Raw genomic sequence first — 15,460 nt, forward strand, 5'->3', positions numbered from 1 at the left:
GCCAAAAACACAATTAAACCGTACATCGAAATGATTGGTATGACAATTAGGATGTCATGATGGTGACAGCCAGCCCTAGCGGCTAGCGGTCACACCATATAGATAGATACCACATGGCTATGCTACCGTCCAACGGCTGATAACAACTATGTGCTGCAGAAAACCACTTAACCCATTTTGGACTGAGGTCGATTAAAAAATAAGGCTTCTAAATCCTAATTATTTTCTGAAAAAAACATGTTTCTATGTGTCAGTGGTGCTCAACCTTTTTCATGTCAATGACCCCCAGAATTATCTCTATTGGGCCACGGACCCCCATCTCAAAATATGTAGTTCCAGAGAACCCCCAGAAGCCAATATTTTAGTTAAAAATGTTCGCTCTGAAATATATATTCAATGATTTGCGCCACATTTTCACGACTTAAAAAAAAATAGCAGACCTATACAAGCTCTAGATCTGCTATTTTTCAATAGCTAAATTATAATTTATAACATAATGTTTAAAACACCAAAAGGGGTTCCTGCCTAAAATGGGTTAAGCCCTTCTATACACTTTGCCGCACGCCGAAAAGCCAATCTACAAGATCAAGCTCTATATACTTTGGCATACAACCAAAATTGCCTATAGAAAACTTGCCTATAATGACATACCCAAAATTGAAAGACAGTTTGAAAGTGGTTAGTGGCGTTTAGGAACAGGCAGAATATATAGAGCAATGCTAGTGAGTGATGATAAAGAATCACACACGTGTGAAGTGAGTGGTGCAACTCCGTGTGGGGGTGGGGAGGGGAGCTCCAGACCCACAGGAACACACCCAGGGTGCCGGCCCGATTCCGGCGAGCCGCCCCGCGTCCAAAACGGTTGAGAAATGACAGTTACCTCTACTGCAGTGTTTCCCAACCTTTTTTGTCCCAGGGCACACTTTTCATAGCCTAAAAATCTCGGGGCACACCTAGATATACGGGGGGGGGTGTATATATATATATATGTCTTTGATACCAAACACATTATACTTTTGACAGAGTAAAACTTATTTGAACCCAATATACCTTTAAAAACACACATGAAAAAAAAGGACAGAGACAGTGTGTGGTGGGAAATATGAAGACTCAAATCTATATAGTATAATTATGGTTCCATGCTAGTCTGTCTGGTCGTGTCTGTGAGCAACGACACCTTGGCCTGAAAGCCTGTCTTAAACCAATCAAGTTGTATGTAAAAGACCATGTCACACCTACTGTTTGTTATGAGACCCTGCTGGGCCTGAATAGGTATCACTACAGTAGGTAGTTCCTGTCTCAGGAGGGTTGCGACAGCCAAGACAGTCATTGTACTGTACCTTTGTACATGTTTATCTGTGGACCTGCTTCTGAGGTATAGTAGAGGACCAAGGGAGAAGCTGAGGGGACTGGTGGGATGGAGACCACGAGAGAGAGATGTACTGAGAGAGAATGTTGAGTAATTCAAGCTAAGCCTGCTAGACTGAGAGATGTTGTTTGCTTGTTGCTGTTCTTCTGAATAAACTAGATATACATTCACCCGGATGGACATATATATTATTTCCATAACAAGTGCCTCAGTTTCATCAATTTATTTTTGAAAACTCATTTACATTAATAGCACACACATGTTCAATTTGTCAATGCAAGTAATACTTCTAAATAAAAAAAGTTGTAAAAACAAGAACAAAAATATTTGCCACAATACAATGGTCTTAAACTTGAGCACTTTTGTACAAAAGATAAATCGTAAAAAATATTTTGACAAAACTCTCGATGTCTGCAGACATGTCTTCAATGCGTCGGCGTTTGCCAACATCTCTGCGATCTGGTAGCTTAATTCCAGTCCTTTTTCGGAAGTCTTTGTGGTACTGCGTATCAAGAGACTTGCCTGCTTCGCTGTGTCTTTCTCCTTTTTTTCTTTCAAACTCACGAAAAAGTGTTTGTCCTTTGTAGCGAGTTCAACATGAGTGGTATCAAGGTGACGCTAAAGCTTACTGGGAACCAGGACGCTGTTTGCAAGCTTCAATCCACAATTGATGCACAGCGGAATCGGGTTAGTTGCATCCCCAGTAAACGTGAAGCCAAACGGCATGTCGTCATCAAGGCAAAGTCTGGCAGTGGCTTTCTTTGTAGGCGTTGCGTTAGTAGTAGTCGCCGTTGTTGTTGCTGTTGTTGTTCCCCCCGGCGGTGAGGGGCCGCTGGCTGTGCCGCCGTCGTCAGATGGAGGTGACCCGGCGGCGCCGTCTGTGCTGCTGTCGGGTTCTGGTGGTGTCTTTTTGGCTACTGGTTCCATCTTGTAGTAGCTGTATAAGTGCCAAGCTAGTCTGTGCCCCATTTATACAGTAAAGTTGCCAGGCGAGTACAGGCTGATGGCAATTAGCAAACATTCCTATGGCCGATGGTCGTTATAGTCTATTGTTCCGTCCACGCAACAATAGGAGGCCTGCAGCTCAGTAGCTATTGTCACTGTACTGTACTGGCACACCCGGAATCACCATATATACAGTTAATATGTGCGTGTGTGTGTTAGGTTGCGCACAGGTGGTGAAAAACAACCTTGCTGTTTCAGACACCACTCAAAAATAATAAGTAAAAATTACTAGGAGGGAAAAAAATCTGAAATGAGGCAATCGTTTCAGAGACTGGTTCATTTCTGATGCCGTGAATTAACAGTCAAAGTGTTTGTTCGTTCAAAAAGACCACAAACACATAAACAGCTGTTTGTGTGTATTGGTATTCAGAACACACACACAAATCCTGGAGAGCAAAGATTTTTTTGTTATTTTTTAGGTTTAGGATTTATTTTTAGGGTTTAGTATTAATGACTAGGGTTCGTTTAGAGTTAGGTGTGTAGCCTAAGGTTAGAGGTTGGTATTAAAGTGCAGGGGGGGGTGTGTGCACACACCCCTACACGCGCGTGCGTGCGTGCGTGCGTGCGTGCGTGTGTGACTGCGTGTGTGTGTGTGTCTTACTCAGTTTCAGAGATTTGAACTCCGGCAGATGAGATGAAGCACACAGCTGATAAAAGATATGGTAATTTCTTTCCTCATCCGCCTGAAAACGCACACACACACACACACACACACACACAGTTATTGATGCTGACTCACAGGATGCGGATTTCAAAAAGAGTCAAGTTTTATTTTCAATATTTTATATTTAACACGCACAGGTGCATGTTGCATGTTAGAGCCAAGCATGCATGGAATGTTAGAGGACATGTTGGTACTATATCCTCATTCCTTAACAGAGTTCCGTCTGGGGCAGGGTGTGTGTGTGTGTGTGTGTGTGTGTGTGTGTGTGTGTGTGTGTGTGTGTGTGTGTCTGTGCTACTGTCTCCATTAGAAAGTAAACACCCACACACCCACACACACACACACACACACACACACACACACACACACACACACACACACACACACACACACACACAGGGAAGAAAGAAACAAGGAGAACAAGAAATGGAAAGGAAATAAAAGACAGGAATGTAGTTCACTGAGCAGCAGGTTGTGTGAAGACTTGGTTTGGATTTCAGTTTGTTGCTGTACCACTCATATTCTTCATATGAAATATATACGTTTTATTCTACTCTTATCTGAGATATTTTAATATTTGAGAAGTTTTTCTTGTTATTTCTATTTTCGTCTAGGTCTATTCTTCGCTGTCCTGAAAACTACAAATGATGTGAGTTTGTGTACAAAAGTTAATTTCACTCATTCTTCTTACAATAAAGATAAAGAAAACTTTATAGTCCATTGAATTTAATATAAACAATAAAACATTACATAAAATACACAAATGCATTAAAATACTATATAAAATGCATTCACATAACACAGCAACAGTGCTCATGGGCTGTGGGGATCAGGTGGTGAACTATTAAAAAATATATATATTTAAAATGTCCACAGCAGTTGGCACAAAATGTTTTGTAACCCTTCTTGGGTTAAGATAAGTAGATTCAAGTAGGGTTTGGGTACTTTGGGCCAGAGTCTGGGTTTCAGTCTGGGTACTTTGGGTCAGAGACAGAGTCTGAGTTTGGTTCACTGCTTAGTTAGGGGCGGCAGTGGTTCAGGGGTAGAGTGGCCGGTAGAGCAGCTGTATGGGAACCATGAGGTTCGATCCCGGGCTCCCCCAGAGTTACTGTCGAAGTGTCCTTGAGCAAGACTCTGAACCCCTAAATGCTCCCGATGTGCAGGTTGTTGTCTTGCATGGTTTCCTCCGCCATCATATGAATGTGTGGGCATGTATGAATGGGTGAATGTAATGCACAATCTATGTAAAGCGCCTTGGATAAACTAAAGGCGCTATATAATTAGCTCCTCTGGACTCCCGAGTTGACAGCTACTTGCTACTTCAACTGTATGCTTATATAAGTTCTCATAACACCTTACATTCTTTAGTCTTTGTGGGGAACTATAAGGAAACAGAAAGAGAATATAACTTGTTGCTTCCTCGTTTGGTGTTTGTGTGTGTGTGTGTGAGTGTGTGTGTGTGTGTGTGTGTGTGTGTGTGTGTGTGTGTGTGTGTTTGCGTGCGTGCGTGCGTGCGACTGTGTGTGTGTGTCTGCATGCCTGTTTTACATGCTGTGCGGCTAACCTGAAAGACGACTCTTGATTTCTCCAGCAGATATGTCCTCATGTTGGCCCCGATGATGCGGTAGCGATTGTCGAAGCCGATCTCGATGTACTTCCCGAAGCGACTGCTGTTGTCGTTCCGAGTGGTCTTGGCGTTTCCGATGGCCTGATGATGAGAGAACGACATGGAGGTTTCACATCAGCCGACATTTTGATTTGGCTCATTTGGCATTCAAAACAAACAATACAATTTGGGGGGGCCTCGAGGTGGAAATGGTTCTGAGAATCACTGTTGTACAGTACCAGCAGCCGGGGGTAGGGGTTCCATTCCCTGCTAAAAATGAACACAATAAATGGATTCATAGACTACTTTTTTATTCAGACTGGCCCTCGAAGTGCTCATATGAGATAACACACTTTGGAGTAAAGGCCATACATACATTAGAACCCTCTGTCTATAGGACAAAGCTAGTGGCTGTCACACTATGGGTCAGTGCACAACAATGCACAGCGGGTGGGTGTGTGTGTGTGTTTTAAGCATATTGCTGCCGCTTAATTAGACAGAGAAGTAGGACAGAGGCGAGGCCCGCATGGCTCTGACATGGATGTGAACCCGTATTATATGAAACTGTTGCAGGCCTGAGCTTTACGCCACTGGGTCGGGAGTCCCATTTATGGGCCGTGGACACATTTTTATGGGTCCCTTTATTTTGTCTCTTATATTTAGTTTTTAATTATTATTATAATTTAAACACATTAAAAAAAAACATTAAAAAAGGGACTTTCATGAAGAAATAAAAAGAAATAAATTTGAAAACAAATATCTAAGTAGTAGTGAAAATAGCAGATCTGCAAGCTCACAACGTGTCACTTCGCGCCATGTTGTGAGCTTGTATTGTAGCGTCTTTTTCAGGTGGAAACCTTTAAAAGGTGTAGTATATGATATGATGAGGGCATTGCTCATAGCAAAGAAGCAAAGAAGAGCCCGAACCGGACACTCTAGGCTGTGTACCAACGCACGGACGATTAATTCTCTCAGCGCGAGCATGGATTAATGTTTTATAAGGTCCCAAGCACGGTACTTTGTCCCATTTTGAACAGAATAACCACTAATAAACCTGTGCGCGGCCGTGCATGTGTACCGCAAATGATCAAGTATGGCCGTTTCTACAATGCCTGTGGAGGCTAGCAACGGAAGCAAAAAAAAAGGTACCAATAATATTTTTTTATATTGTTTCATCAAATCTCGCGTTTCTCGTGGATGGCCCAGATGATAAATAGTAGCTTTCCTCGAGATATCTAGTGGATGGCTTGGATTGGGTGAAGTTATGAAAAAAGTTGCACCCGAGTGGTGCAACTATACTTTTATTGTTATAGTTACTGTGTGTGTGTGTGTGTGTGTGTGTGTGTGTGTGTGTGTGTGTTTAGCCGACTGGCTCGGCTGGCTCGGCTCTTAACAGCAGAGTCAATAGGTCGTACTCTAAACACAAGTAAGACGCGCGAACGCGGGAAGCGAACGTAGCTCGTAAATTGCAATAACAACAATTCGAATAAATTACGTACTTTAAGGTTTGCGTGTGTGTGTGTGTCTGTGTTTTGTGTGTGATACAGCTGCGCCATCTGGTGGCGGGCCGGTGGTGTTACAGCGTGACACACACACACACACACACACACACACACACACACACACACACACACACACACACACACACAGTTTAGGCCAGCTTCTATACTTAATGCTCACTGCGTTCGCAACTACAGACATAGGGACACCCATAGCCCTTTAATGGAGACGGTGGTGTGCTGTGCACCACTCAAAAACACCTACAAAAATAAGACGTTTCTGCCAGCCAGCAACGAAATACAGAGATAAACAGTGCATGACAAAACCAAATCAGAGAGTCTTTAGTGTGGATTAATTACTTCATTTTAGTTGCGGTTTGGGAAATGTTAGTTCTGTGACTAGGCCCGTCACAGTTGATACATGTAATCTCCTTATCGCAATTAATTTACATAAAGTCTCTGCAGAGAATCATCTGTTGCAAGATCGAATACGCTTTCAAACGTCTTCCCCAAAAATAGATCTAAAAGCTCTGCTACTTTTGATACTTTTGTGTAATGCTGTAATGTGATCAAGGAGGGCATTCATTTACAAAAAACAAACAGACAAACATTAAAAAAAAGTAAGAATGTGACAGTTTCATTATTAACCCATTCTGACCTGAGATCAGATTTAAAAAATGTCAGTCGTTCTTCGATTTTTCAAAAATAGCAGACCTACAAGCTCGTAGCTATGAGCTTGTAGATCTGACTGACCACTACAATAACGGGAACACCTTTTGGTGTTAGCATTATGTTATGCTTTAGCTATTGAAAAATAGCAGATCTACAAGCATATTTTCAGATGGGGGGTCGGTGGCCAATTACATATAGTTTTTGGGGTCCTTGACATGAAATATTGAGAACTACTGATATAGAAAACTGTCATGATTTTGAAGACATTTTTTTTTATTTCAACGTCAGGCCTAAATGATGTTAAGGTTATTGTAGTGGTCAGTCAGTATTGGGGTGAGGAGAGGGCGGGGCAGGGCGGGGGTCGGCGATGACATGGCCAAAGCTTTCCGGGGGTCCCCTACAGCCAAAGACAGTAGCAGTATACAGTAAGTACTACAGTATAGTACAGAGCGTCCTCGTGTGGGGTCCAGGGATGACACACCCGCTGTGTGTTCTTGGCTGGGGGTCTATATGGCTTTCCTGTTGAACTCTGGGGGAATTAAGTCCCTGCTGCGTCTGCAACACTCCATAGCTGCAGTATAAGCATCCTTACATCCCCACACTGAACGGATCGATAGCAGCGCGGAATCAGTTGGTTGTGTGCGATGCGCACGCACGCGTGCACACGCGCACACACACACACTCCTAGGTTGGCAGGGAGTATATAAGATTGCTGAGTTAAGACCAAACACACTGTCAGTGTTTCACTGCAGACAAGGAGGCTTTCAGTAGCTAGATATTCCAATTCACACACACACACACACACACACACACACACACACACACACACACACACACACACACACACACACACACACACACACACACACACACACACACACACACACACACACACACACACACACACACACACACACACACACACACACACACACACACACACACACACACACACACACACACACACGGCTGTGAAAACAGCTGATTCAAACTAAAAGCACATGCCGGAAAAAAGGGAAAAAAATAAAACATGTCGGGAGAGACAGATTCGACATCATCACTGCAGAGAAAGAAAGCCTTCATTTTATTCATGCTGCCAGCTCCGTTCACCGATTGGCGGACGTGGCTGGGGATAAGAGTGATGTCATCAGAGAGAGGGGAGGGGGGATGCTGTAGGAGAAGCGGCATATGGGCACCAGAGAGATCTCTGACCCCACAACACACACACACACACACACACACACACACACACACACACACACACACACACACACACACACACACACACACACACACACACACACACACACAGTGTGACGCCAGAGGGAGAACGACACAAAGAAGAGGGTGAGGAGGAGATGGAGGGGGGAGGCAAGCAGGGGTGAAGAAAAGAAAGATGGGGGGGAGAGAGGAGAAGGGGGAGGGGGGGGGTGATAAACTCCAAGATGAGAGGGAGAGGATGAAGGAGGAGTGAAAGACAGGATATGAAATGACAGCAGGAGAGGGGAAGAAATAAGACAAGGTTGGAGCGAGGCTCGTCTCCAAAGCTTAACAATAATTGCTCCAATGAGATGAAAGTGTTTTTCGTAAAGTTTCTAATCAGCACTCAGCAGACAGATTTTCCAAGCAGCTGAGGGACTTCATCCCGTTCTGATTTGACTCCTAATCCAGTGGTTCTCAAACGATTATGTCAGGGATGCCCAAATTAATATATGTATTTGGCAGAGATTGTTTTTTAACCAGCTGCTGCGGAAGCACAGCTGGTCAATGTTCTCTCACTTAGCTGTAGTTGAGACCTACGTTTCTCATTGGCTGCACTGACAACCAATCGTCCTGTGGCTGTGGCCTTATCTCTAGGCAACCACACACTTTTTGCCTGCAGCCGACCTCTCAGCCATGGGATATAAGGCAGCTCAGCTGGTCATTAATCGATGTCATTCTTGTTTAAAACATAATTAGCCTTGTTGGGGACCACCTGGAGCCCCCTTGAGGGCACCACTTATGTAGTCCTTAGTATGCAGCGTTCAAGAGACTCTGCCTCCCCCGTGTTTCACTGTTTATTATCATTCAGTCAATCTTTACCGTGCACATAAAAATATATAAAAAGTAGCTATAGATGTGGTAAAATGTAGGCTGGTGTAGGCCGAGATCTCATCCCTTTGAGAGCATAAAATATGATGTAGTGACAGATCGTATAGTAGTGTATAGCATGGGTTCTCAAAGTGGGGTCCGGGGACCTCCAAGGGGTCCTTGGAGGGGTTCCAGGGGGTCCCCAGTAAAAGTATAGCATTAAAATCATTTTAACCACATTTATATATTGGATATCTCCAAAGAAATGGCAGATATACAAGCTCACTTCCTGCCACGTGAGCTTGCATATCTTCTATTTTTGAACATTAAATAAAATAAACTTTGATAAACAAATGTTCTATTGGGGGTCCACTGCCTGCCACAAAAAAAACGAATTGTGTAAAGCCACTTCCTAAGGGCTGTGGCAGGAGAGACTTTTAGGCCTTTATGGGAAATTGAGTCCCAATTCATTACAACGGCGGGGGTGGAGCGGTGCCAAGTGCTTCCTGCTCCGTTCTGTTGTTGTGGTCGGGCACTTTTTTAACACTATACGACAAGCGATTACACCGTTTTTTTTTTTTTTTAAGATATTTTTTTGCGGCTTACGCCTTTTTATTGATTTTTGAAGGGACAGACAGTAGGCTGACAGGAAACGGGAGAGAGATGGGGGGATGACATGCAGTAAAGGCCGTGTCGGGTCCGGGAGTCGAACCCGCGGCACACTGCGACTGGATTACCAGTCCGGTGCCCAGACCGTTACGCTACGGCCTGGGCCGATTACACCGTTTTAAAGTGGATTTTCACGACAAGCAAGTTGAAGCAACTCAGCGCAGTGGCTCTTCAAAGGTAACTTAAAAGACGACAGTGAAACCCGAAACACGATCGTTTAATCCCGGCATTAAAACTGTTAAATATCCCGGGGGGAACATAGGCCACTGATGAGGCTCCTCCATCACCTTCTAGTCCAGTAATAATGTAATTTGACCTCTAACTAAATTGCAAAAAAAAGATGATTTTGCATCTTCGATATATCCTGAATAACAGAAAAAAACGTTGCCTGGAATTGTCTGAGGGGAAAGTGTCGAAAATGGCCTGTACAGTATGGCCACCGTTGACATCCTATTATAAAGGCAATATTTTCTAAATTTCCTTCAAACTAGGGGGTTTTCATGATGCTGAATCCATTCCAAGCATTAGTTTTGCATAAAAACACTCATTGGGCTAAATTTGGCCATAGCAACTTGCCAAAATGTGACGATGTCAGCACATTTGGGCAAGTTGCTATGGCCTATGTGCCAGTTGTTGCCATGACAGCCCTTGTGCCTTCATCTCCTGCTCTGTGGTTCTTCTCCAGGTGGCTCTTCTGACCTGAGATCAGATTCTAAAAATGTCTTCTACATCCTGACAGACAGTTTTCATTCTGACCTGAGATCAGATTCTAAAAATGTCTTCAGTCAGTCGCTCTTCGATTTTTCAAAAATAGCAGACCTACAAGCTCGTAGCGCGCCACTCGGTGGCGCGCTATGAGCTTGTAGATCTGCTATTTTTAAATAGGTAAAGCATAACGTAATGCTAACACCAAAATGGGCTAGAGGCCTTCCTCTCTTCCTCTTCTCTTGGTTAGTGCATGTTTTGTGATCGGTCTCTGATGTCTCGGCAGTGTGTGTCCTATGTCCATGTCCATTTCCTAATCCTGATTTGTGTTATTGATCGAGCAGATTCCTATAGGCGTCGGAAAGGCCGCGGTTGAAGAATGTCTGTATTTTGTCGAGTATGTTGTTAGTTTTAAAAGGATTGCCATGGGCACACTTCCCATACACTGCTCCTGCTTTGACGTATAGCAAATGTCTGCTTGCTTTTTAGTCTATACTAGCCATTTCCGTTGCTTAGTTTTTATTTATTAGTCTCGTAACTAAACGTTCCTGTTCTCCCTTTGAGCTTCTTCGGTAGTGGGTACTTGTTGTGTATTTATTTTGTTACTGGCAGAGCTGTGTCACTTATTTTTGCCTCTTGTCTTGGCCAGTTCACACCTGTAAAACTTCAGTCTCAATGTGTTTTTTACTCAAAAAAAGGTTAAATAAAATAAAATAAAGTTATCTTGCAGGTTTCAAAACTGTAGAGTAAGGTGGATTTGACGTTTGTGTGGCGGGGGAGAGATGACATCAAACTCCCTGGAGAGTGTCGTTTGGCCAAATAAAAGTAAGGATGTTTTCCCCTCCCACATTCTCAAAGAATATAAAAATGGGGGTTGTTTAGTTGTTTTAGTTTTTTAGTTTTCTTACCTCCATGATGGGGTTAGACCAGGGGTTTTCAACTGGTTTTGACCCAGGGACCACCATTCTGACTAGGAGCAGCCTGGGGACCACCACTATTGTGTCGGGTGGGTTCATCGTAGATCTACGATGGACCCACCCGACACAACAGTGGTGGGGCATTCATGCACCATGGGTTAAGATTGTTTTTGTTTTCTTCTTACTTGTTACTCACTAATCACACTATCACAGGCTACATGCATGAGCTGGACAAAAAAAACGATGTTTCAAAGTATTTTATCAAAAGTTTTACAAAAGTGTTTTTTACTGGCCCAGGCGGTGGCGTAACCGTCTGGGCACCCGACTGGTAATCCAGTCACAGTGTGCCGCGGGTTCGACTCCCGGACCCGACACGGCCTTTACTGCATGTCTTCCCCCATCTCTCTCCCGTTTCCTGTCAGCCTACTGTCTGTCCCTTCAAAAAACCAATAAAAGGCATAAGCCGCAAAAACATATATATAAAAAAAAAAAGTGTTTTTTACTTGTACTAAGCATGACTCCAAATAAATCTCAAAATAATAATCCATTTCAGTTACACACACACACACACACACACACACAGAAACAGAGTATATATTTTTTATCTTATTCTATTTTAATAATCTTCTCTTTATTTTAACCAACCTACAACCTGCACTACATTTTACTATAGTACCTTTCTAACAGACAGAGGGAACTGTTCATTGTGTACCGTCACTTTAAAAGCGTAATACATCATTGTACGACGGTGTCACGCACCAAAAATAGCCAATCTACAAGCTTACATCACACCTGGTTGCATCGCGTTGTGAGCTTGTAGCTCTGCCTTTTCGGCAACGATAGACTGAGAAGTTGCACCTTGAATAAGTCACGTATTACATGAGACTATTCAATCGATCCGCGGCAGATATTATAACTCTAAGGCAGGGAGATTTGACTTTCCCAAACGTATTATTATGAATTGGATGAATAACCTATGGCAACGTCTTACCGTGCTTGCCTTGGGCAGCAGGCACGGTAAGCACAACATGCGTTGGGTGGAAGAGCAGGATGGTTGTTCCGCTGCAGCAGCTGAGCTGACGGCTCCGTCAGCTGCTGCAGAAACGAATTCTGTGCGTGATATGTTTACATCGTGAGTTGTTGTTTTTTTGTTTGTTTATTTGACGCGTTGAGCACTTGACTTTTTGAAATGTTAGATTCGACTTAAGTTATTATTATTCACAAACAAGTAAAAAGAGTGCAAATAAGTTTTATATATTTAGAAAGGTAAAAAGGCAAAAATACAACTTTTCTGAATGCCTGGCTGCGGACCACCAGCAGTACCTCCGCAGACCACCAGGGGGCCGCGGACCACCGGTTGAAAACCCCTGGGCCAGGACTTTCTCCTCCACGTTGGCCACTTTATCTAGTTGTTTTAGTTTTTTAGTTTTCTTACCTCCATGATGGGGTTAGACGCCAGGACTTTCTCCTCCACGTTGGCCTCGCTGGCGGCGCCGCTGACCGTGGCAAAGTACCGCATGGCGTACTTAGCGGAGACGGTCTTCCCCGCGCCGGACTCCCCGCTCACGATGATGGACTGGTTCCTCTCGTCTCTGCATGGGCGGAGAGCAAAGAGGAGAAGAATGAGGGGACCACGTGGATGCTAATAAATAGATTTACTTTAGATAATTACAGACACAACAACTGTTGTGTATATAGGTTACAGTATACAGTACATATTGCATATCGTTGCTGTCGGGCAGAAACCTCTTATCTCCGTATTCAGTTTTTTTATGTAGTAATGTGGGTTCCGCCCGACAGAGATATATATGTTTTTGTATTACACACACACACACACACACACACACACACACACACACACACACACACACACACTCACTCACTCACTCACCTGGCCATCTGCTTGTATGCCTCCTCTCCCACAGCGAAGATATGTGGATCCATGTCGCCCATGTTCTGTCCACTGTAGGCGTTGATGATGTCTGTACCGTAGATCTGGAGCGTCTCATAGGGATTGATGGCAACCAGCACAATCCCTGCAACACACACACACACACACACACACACGTATGAGCTTCAAGAATGGTTTATTTTACTCCCATTTAGGCCTGACGTCGAGATAAAATAAAAAATATTCTGAAAGAATATATATTCAAAGATTTGTGCCGCATTTTCATGATTTTTCAAAAATAGCAGACCTACAAGCTCGTATCGCGCCACTCGGTGGCGCGCTACGAGCTTGTGGGTCTGCTATTTTTCAATAGCTAAAGTATAACATAATGCTTAGTTAAAACACCAAAAGGGGTTCCCGTCCAGAATGGGATATAGTATAGTATACTGTATATACTTTGATGTATTTAACAGTAGTAACAAATCCTAGAACTGTAGAACAGTGTATGGCTGGAGCATGTACGAAATGCTCAGCTAGAGAGCTTTTAATTTGACACAATGGATAACAGGCAGTGGTGTTTCTCAGCCGAGGCGAGTGATAACGTTACACCATACTGCGCATATATATACTGTATATATATATATATAATCGAATTGAAGAGCCCTGTGGGCATAAGACTGAAGACTGTGGAGCCACTGCTGTTCACACATTTGTTCACATTTGTTCACTCATTTCAAAAGAATAACGGCCAGTGAGGAAAACTCCAACACTGTGTGTGTGTGTGTGTGTGTGTGTGTGTGTGTGTGTGTGTGTGTGTGTGTGTGTGTGTGTGTGTGTGTGTGTGTGATTGCGTGTGCGTGCGTGCATAGCACTTGCCGTAGCACTTGCTACTTGCCCGACGACCTTCAGGCGTATGCAAAGGTTCAACTTATGTCATTCAGATAGCATTTTATGTAGACAATAGCACTCTATAGCGTATATACGGTATACTCATAGTTTCATTAAACAGATATTCTACTATTAGCTTCCGTATGATTCTTGATGACAACTATCATGTATTTGTATTACCATATGTACCATGTTGCTTACTGTAAAAATCGCTCTGGATTAACCCATTTTGGGCAGGAACCCCTGTTTTAAGCATTATGTTATACTTTTAGCTATTGAAGAATAGCAGATCTACAAGCTCATAGCGCGCCACCGAGTGGCGCGCTACGAGCTTGTAGGTCTGCTATTTTTGAAAAATCATTTAAAATGTGCCGCAAATCATTGAATATATATTTCAGAGCGAACATTTTTAACTAAAATATTTACTTCTGGGGGGTCCATGGAACTACATATTTTGAGATGGGGGTCTGTGACCCAATAGAGATAATTCTGGGGGTACTTGACATGAAAAAGGTTGAGCACCGTCCACTGACACATAGAAACATAGGTTTTTCAGAAAGACGTTAGGATTAAGAAGCCTTTTTCTTTTATCAAACTCAGTCCAAAATGGGTTAAGAGTGACTGTCACAGTCACAGACTTTTGTCATTTGACAGTCAAGGTCTTGTATTTCTATGTTTTGTTCCCTGGTCTAGTTTTAATGGTTCTAAGTTTGTTTGCTCCAGCTGTGTCTCATTTTGTAATCAACCCTCATGTGTATATCAGTCTTGTTCCCCAGTCAGTGTTTGTTGAGTCATTGTATCCTGTCACCTGTTTCAGTCTGTTTTAAGTTATTTCATGTTCACCTGTCTTCTGAATTAAAACACCATTTCATGGTTTCCAACACTACATGCCTGGCTGTCCTGCGTTTGGGTCCTTACCTCACCTACACGTGACAGTGTCTGCGCAAATGCCTAAATTGTAAATTGTGCGACTGTGCGTGCGCGCCCGCCTACCGCAGTACGTGTAGATGAGCTTGGAGTCGATGAAGCGGACTTTGAGGTTGTGCAGCACGGCGGGCTCGTGGAGGTAGCTGAGCGCCGTGAGGTCGTTCTCGCCCACCAGGATGTCCGGGTTCCGCAGGTACGGCAGGTTCTTCGTCTTGGGGTCCAGCTTGTGCTCCAGGTCCTGTTGTGAAGAGAACGTCATAATTCAGCAAAGGAGGTGGAAGAGGAAAAGGAGACAACTGCTCCACTGCACGCCGCACGGCAACCATTTTGCTCATACTGTGTCAAATACCGGTACACACATTCACAAATACTCCCTTGACTATTACTAACAAGTAGAGTTGTCTCCCTTTTCCCCCTCACTGTATATGTTTCTTTTCCCTTTTTGCTTCCTTTATGATGAATTCCTGTTCCGTTCTTTAACTACTGTATATAGAAGTGTCTATTTGTACGTCTCTAAATGTTTTGATGAATTGAACAAGGTGGACCCTCTTGTAAACAAGTGTAATGCTTAATCGGGT

The 15,460-nt window shown here is 43.4% G+C and overlaps 1 protein-coding gene across 8 annotated transcripts in view; it reads right to left on the minus strand.

The window, feature by feature from the left end:
• myo5aa (myosin VAa) overlaps positions 1–15,460 on the minus strand; it is a 116,475-nt gene that overhangs the window by 71,027 nt on the left and 29,988 nt on the right. For all 8 annotated transcript variants that reach the window (XM_083759476.1, XM_083759475.1, XM_083759471.1 and 5 more), the window contains exons 3-7: positions 14,949–15,120; positions 13,068–13,212; positions 12,612–12,768; positions 4,603–4,746; positions 2,976–3,057 (exon numbers count right to left, since the gene is read on the minus strand). In XM_083759476.1, the coding sequence (XP_083615602.1) occupies positions 2,976–3,057; positions 4,603–4,746; positions 12,612–12,768; positions 13,068–13,212; positions 14,949–15,120 (700 nt within the window). The remainder of the gene's footprint in view (positions 1–2,975; positions 3,058–4,602; positions 4,747–12,611; positions 12,769–13,067; positions 13,213–14,948; positions 15,121–15,460) is intronic.

The sequence above is a fragment of the Protomyctophum parallelum genome (genome assembly GCF_964188405.1).
Source record: "Protomyctophum parallelum genome assembly, chromosome: 2".
NCBI lineage: Eukaryota > Metazoa > Chordata > Actinopteri > Myctophiformes > Myctophidae > Protomyctophum > Protomyctophum parallelum.